Raw genomic sequence first — 6219 nt, forward strand, 5'->3', positions numbered from 1 at the left:
CTGCTTAAATCAACTACTGTACTGTACTGAATCAAGAAAAAAATAGCAATGTGCTCGCGAAAATAGCGTTACCCCCTTGTTATCCTTCAACGTTAATACGTCTTGAGCCACTGTGCAAAAATTTATATTCAAGTCACGTACAGATATATGAAAAAGGTACTTACTGTAAGTACTCTAACAAGGTGTTTGTACTTTGTTACTTCCCATCACTGCCAAATACATACAATATACTGTACATGAGTATGCTTTAAAAGCGAGAGGGGGCTAATTTTTCTTTTCAGGACTTTGTTGTTGTTTCGTGTCTGTGCTTGGTCTTTTTAATTATTTGAATAATAATGTCAAGTTGTTCATTCCATTGACATGATAATATTTATACAGAATCTGAAACTGTCTCAATAAAGCCATCTGCGGAAAGTTGTAAGCCTGAACCATTGAAGGCGTGGCCGGGCAATGCAAATGCACAGGCGTTTTTTGTTTGTACCACCAGAGGGAGCCTGTGGACCAGTAGTGGTAGTTTTGCACTTTGACGATCATTGGGTCTCAATTTCAAAGACACGAGTCCAAAAGACACAAAACTGAAAGACTTTTGTGTTTTATTGTTGTTTATTCAAATCTTCAATTATGCGTTTCAAAAGACGACCATCCATAACAATTCCAATTTCCACTGAAACTTTGATGAAGCTGAGGAACACAAAACCCATCAGAGCACACTTCCCAAAACTGGTTTACGGTGAGCTCTTCATAAACGTGCCCCGTGACTACACCCTCTACTTGTAGACAGAAATTAGGAATCATTCCTTCTTTTGACGACTCTTGTCTAGCTACCTGCAATTCAAGCATTATAAAAATAAGTGTACAAGAAAATCAGAAACAGAAAAAGCTAAAGAACACACGGTGAGGCTTTAACAGTTTTGTTCATGGATCTGTGACTAAACAGAATTTAGCAGCAATGTAAGAATGCTAAATTCAATCCACTTAACTAAAAATGTACATTTCACACTTTTTTTTTTTTATCTTATCTGAAATCATGCCACTACTTTTAGTTTTCGAATCCAACTGTTTTCACTTAGGGGGAGAAAAAAAGGCTGGCAGAATTCTCAAAAAACAATATGGCAAAATGAGTGATGTAAACCATCAAGGTTTGAGTGTACGTTTTTAAACTGTCCCCTTCAACTGTAAAAAATAATTTGAAACCCATGTTTATATCCGCTCTAATTTTTCACTCAAAAACTCTTCCACGCTGTCCGTGTTCCACTTGAGGATGCTGAGTTCCTCGGTGATGTTCCCGTTGTCGTCCAAAAGCTTGAGTACAGGATCGGAGCCTCGCACGTACTGAGAGAGTGTAGGAGGTGAAGAAAGAAAAAAAAAAAACAAAACAAAAAAAAAAGTGTCAGCAACCCAAAAATAAAGATGCATAGAATAGTCTCAGGAACTTGGTTTCTCTCAAAGGATTTCACTGTTCCTCGCCTATTGGCAAATTTACTTATCATGGGTAAAGTGGGATCATAGTTTGTGATGTATTTCTAGTTTAAGCTATCATATTTTGGGGGGTGTCAATTGCTGATATTTTTTCTCTATTTGCAGCAGTCCCTACTAGGGGGCATGACTATTTTAGTGTGAAAAGTGACAGTTCGTCATCAACACTCACCTTGATCTGAAGACCCTTGAACATTTTCGGCTTGTCACCCTTGACAAAAGCTGCAGAGATTTAAAAAAAATATCAATAAGGGTCGGGTCGAACGCGTATCCATTCGTCATTCTATTTTAGGACTGAGGAATTTAATTGTTGACAGCCGCGAAGCCCCCTGAGAAGGTCGCATCTCGAAGAGACAGTTGAGCACACGGGACGGCTACAGCTGAAGTCAACAAACGGTGGTCAAATGGCCCACAAGGAGACACGGGCTGTTCCGTCTTGAGATCAGATGCAGTTGACGATCAGGGAACGGAGCACAATGTTATTGAGTCGACCGTGGGTGGTCCTCTTCCACAACAAATAGCCAAACCTTCCAAGTTGGGGGTTGAAAAGCAAGCCTGAGGAATTCAAGACCACCTAGCTTGATGCTAACACACAATATGAACCGGGATAACGCAAATAGCGTCGACATCACATTCATTATAAACATTTTTAAAACGTGCATCTGAATATAAGCGGTCGTTGTGAAAAAATGCAGGGAGCCTACAACAATACTCACGGGGATATATTCTTTATCCTCAGCAACAAATACTGCATCTTAGTTAAGACATTTTCCTCTGCTTTTCATCAAATCTCCGCATATGACTACAGCGCCGTGAAAAAGTATTTGCCTCCTTCCCGATTTCCGTGTTCTTTGCATACTTATCTCACACAAAGGCTTCAGTTCATCAAACCAATTTTAATAGCACAAAAAAATGGGAAAAAAAATGCAGTTTCCAAATGGCAATTTAATTTACACAGAAATCAGGAAGGGGGCAAATAGTTTTTCACGGCACTGTGTGTATGACACTGAAACGTTTCGAAAGAGAACTCACCTTGGACTTGGGGGAACCTCCCCAATTTTCATCCGCACACCTCCAGGATGGCCCCAGCGTAGAGCTGTCGGTCAAGAAAATACAACATGAGCTGGTGGTTTATGAGGAGAAGCGCGCGCACACAGCACTGCCCACACACGGAGATAAGAGGCGGGCGGCCCTGCCGGTGGCAGCATGGCTGGCCTGCGGGCGTCTCCTGGCGACTGCTTGCAGTCATTAAGCTGAGCGGCTGAACATGCAACGGAGTCAACAGATGGTCGCTTTGTCATCAAACCTCCGGCGGCAATGTTAAGAAAGTTGGGAGGAAATTGGGAGACTCACAGCTGCCTCTTTGCAGAGGACAAACTTGATGTTTTTCTACATACAGCAAATGACACAACTCCCGAAAGGGGCGACTGGATCTTGTTTGACACCCAGAAACGTAATTGTTGTTGTGAAACCTCACATTGCATTTGGGTATGAGAAACCGCATGCTACACTTTTTGCGTTTTGGGCTCAAACTGCAATTTCACCCGAAAACACTTCAAGCCTCCATGTTTGTGAGTGGCGCAAGTTACAAAGACGTTTTCTTGCGCAAGCATTTCTGTGAAATTGTTCAAATCCAAACGTTCACGCCTTTCAAGCCACCATCCATGGAAGCGATACAGAGAGAAAGATTAGAGCTAAGAAAAACACCATTTGGGCATTCAAGACTTGTCCCCATTTCAAAAGATGACTCGTTACACAGCCTGTGCCTCTACGCTTTAAATAGTTAAACACATTAAGAGTATAACTTCCTCATTAAAAGCAGCCAAGTAGAACCTCCATGCAGCCATTAAAAAGGTACGCCTCCAGCCTTGCAGCCAGGGACAAAACCATACATCCAAGGCAGCCTGGTGATGTTCAATCTTTTCCTCGGGTCTGTTGAAGAGTGCGCAACTCGTTAATTATCTTAATAGGAACCATATGTTTTGCCCTTTATCTGGAAGGTGTGCTTGCAGAAATTAGACCGACTTTAGAAAACACAGCAGCGCAGTCCTCGGCCTGGGCGATACAGGCCTTCAAATCAAATCTCAAAAGATTTCCAAGATCTTTGGCTTGAAGAAAAATCAATTATTCAAAACAAGTTGAGCTTTTTTTTTCTCCTCCCCTTCTGGGATTTGTTTTATTTCTCCCGATACCAAACAAGCTTTGAAACATTTTTTTTCCCCATTCCGGCACGTTACACCACCCCAAGCATGAATGTGCATCAACTTCAAAGAAATAATACAAAATAATATATTTTCACAGATACGAAAATAATGTTTCCATATATGTTGTCCATTTAACTGAAATTTAACTGCTAATACGGACAACCCCTGCTGTGAATAGAGGAGGGGGGGAAAGCACAGGAAACTATATATGGGCTTCATTTTATTTAAATATGCAATAAAAACTGATATGTGAGCTGATTTGTTCATCGAAATGTACTTATTCCTTCACCCCTGCGAATTGTGAGGTTTCTTTGTAGCTCTGCAAGTAAATTTAAAAATGTCACTCAAAGATGCAAAATTCAAATTGCCCTGAGTTGCCATTTCCTGTTTGTTTGTTAGTTGGAGGAACTGTAGCATAGTCACCTTCCGCGATTCCAACTGGGCTTCCTGCTGGCAGCAGTGCCTGCAGTCTGGCTGCAGCTTGGTGAGGCTGAACTCCCCGAGCAGGTCACAGGAACTGCACAGCAGGTTGCTGGAGAAGCCCAGATCCCTGCAAGCCTCCGAAGTCAAGTCGGAGCCATACGCTGACAGCTGGAAGGAGGAAGCACAAGATGAAACGGAATATTTTAAAAGGAATACATCATTATGCACCGTAATAAAACTTTATAAGATAAGTTTATTTCTTTCTAAATCGATTGTGTAACCTATTTAGACAACGTACTTCTATTCTTCTAAAAAAGGTGGTGTTTTGCGGGGTGCTAAAACGGATTAATGGTGATGTCATTATTTTCAATAGGAAATTTGATTTGTATACTAAGAATATTAAGGTAAGAAAACCTTTATTTGTCTCGCAGTGGAGAAATTCCCAATTTTAAGATTTGCTTCTAAACAATCTAGTTATATCATTTACTCTGTCACCACGCCGGTGTCGGTTAGTTATTTTTTGTTATTTAAATTTGAAGTCCTTTAAAATAATTTGTGCTCGCTTCCTCGTTGCCAAACGATGTTTCCAACACGATTTGACAACCACTTTAATTGTCTTGAATACCTAAGTTTGACGTTTCTCGGTTAAATAACTCAATCTTAAAGCAGTGGACATCTTTCTCGTACTAAATCACAAGATTTGCACAGATTCACTTAATTACCAACAAGAGTTTTCGAGATTTTGAGTCAATAAGCCACGTCATATATGCGCCCCGGTAACCACAGGATGCGACATAAAACGATCAATGTAACACTAAACTGGGCAATCCCCAACAGTGAACGTATTTCGCAATTAAGAACAACGATATAATGCTATCTTTCATGTCAATGCGTTCAACTAACCGTTTTTAACAGCGAAAGCAGCCACAGGAGATACACTTCTCCCGACATTTTGGAGAGTGCCGGAAAAAACTACAATGACGGAGCCTTCAGTTAAACTAAACAGTACTCCATGTTATGCCTGATAAAAAATAATTCATTGAATTAGGTTTAACTAATCTAGTTTCACGAAAAAAACACAACTTAAGTAATACGTACATATAATAATGTGCATACTATCAAGGATTTTTTTGTGATTTATTTTTTTTTAATTTAATGTGGAAAATAGTCGTGGATTAGGCGCACAGAGGGACAGTCTTATTACTTTTTCTTCGCTCACAATTTACCCGCTTGGTTTAAGAGGCTCGGAAAGAAAACAGCACTCCTATGGGTCGGTATTTGCACTCGTTGGTTATATTTGTCCAATCCGGTGTGTACAGACAACTGTAGCTGACGAATAGAAAGACTGCTTCACCGTGAAGTCCACAGAAATTTAGTAAACCTCGACACCGCCTTGAGTTATATGGCCCGTTGCTGCAATACGTCAGCGCACCCACCATCATGGATGTCTCGATCGCGCAGCAAACTGCAAAAAGGACTCAAAACTAATGCTTCTCATTCACGCACACACTAAACTATTTAGGAAAAATAGCACGAGTATTTCTTAATCTGGTGTTTATTTGTATTTTTTTCAAACGTTTTCTTAAGAGTTTACTATGTGACAATGTGATGATAACTAATGAAATGATATTACATATTGAATCTGTTTACAGTGACTAGGTCCTAACCGCTGATTCTGACAAGTCGCGCCGTTTTGTCACTAGTCAGTGATTTATGTTATGTTAATAAAAATATAAGAACGGTCATCACTGGAGAGGGACTAGCAGAAAAGCCTTCCTTTCAGATTGTTTACCATTGCTTTCTCGGCACTTTATCTTCACAAAACCTACACAGCATGAGAACATTTAACAAAGAAGCAAACTCACTTCGGGACAATTTCGTTGAATGGGAAAGACTTGCTTGTTTGGAGGCTGGGAATTCACAGCACTGTTTATGCACATAGAGGACTTATAGTAGTAGCCAGAAAGTCAGTTATCAGCAAAATCATGCAATAAGTGCGACCAAAAAGCCTGTGCACTCTCAATCCCATGAGATCGGTCTTTGAAATTATTTTGTGAGTCCTTTCTGGGAAAAGTGCTGCATGAAACCTTCCTGTAATCAGTATGAAAACTGATTT

At 40.3% G+C, this 6219-nt stretch overlaps 1 protein-coding gene across 1 annotated transcript; it reads right to left on the reverse strand.

Moving 5' to 3' along the window:
* Positions 1-576: 576 nt before the first annotated feature.
* Positions 577-5114, reverse strand: selenof (selenoprotein F). The gene is made up of 5 exons (XM_019877987.1): positions 5007-5114; positions 4104-4271; positions 2509-2572; positions 1649-1698; positions 577-1332 (listed from the first exon to the last, which is right to left on the reverse strand). Exons 1-5 carry the CDS (start codon positions 5052-5054, stop codon positions 1201-1203), a joined length of 462 nt encoding a protein of 153 aa, XP_019733546.1. The 5' UTR covers positions 5055-5114; the 3' UTR covers positions 577-1200.
* Positions 5115-6219: the final 1105 nt, after the last annotated feature.

Source organism: Hippocampus comes, unplaced genomic scaffold (genome assembly GCF_001891065.2).
Source record: "Hippocampus comes isolate QL1 unplaced genomic scaffold, H_comes_QL1_v1.1 scaffold317, whole genome shotgun sequence".
In the NCBI taxonomy this organism is placed as follows: domain Eukaryota; kingdom Metazoa; phylum Chordata; class Actinopteri; order Syngnathiformes; family Syngnathidae; genus Hippocampus; species Hippocampus comes.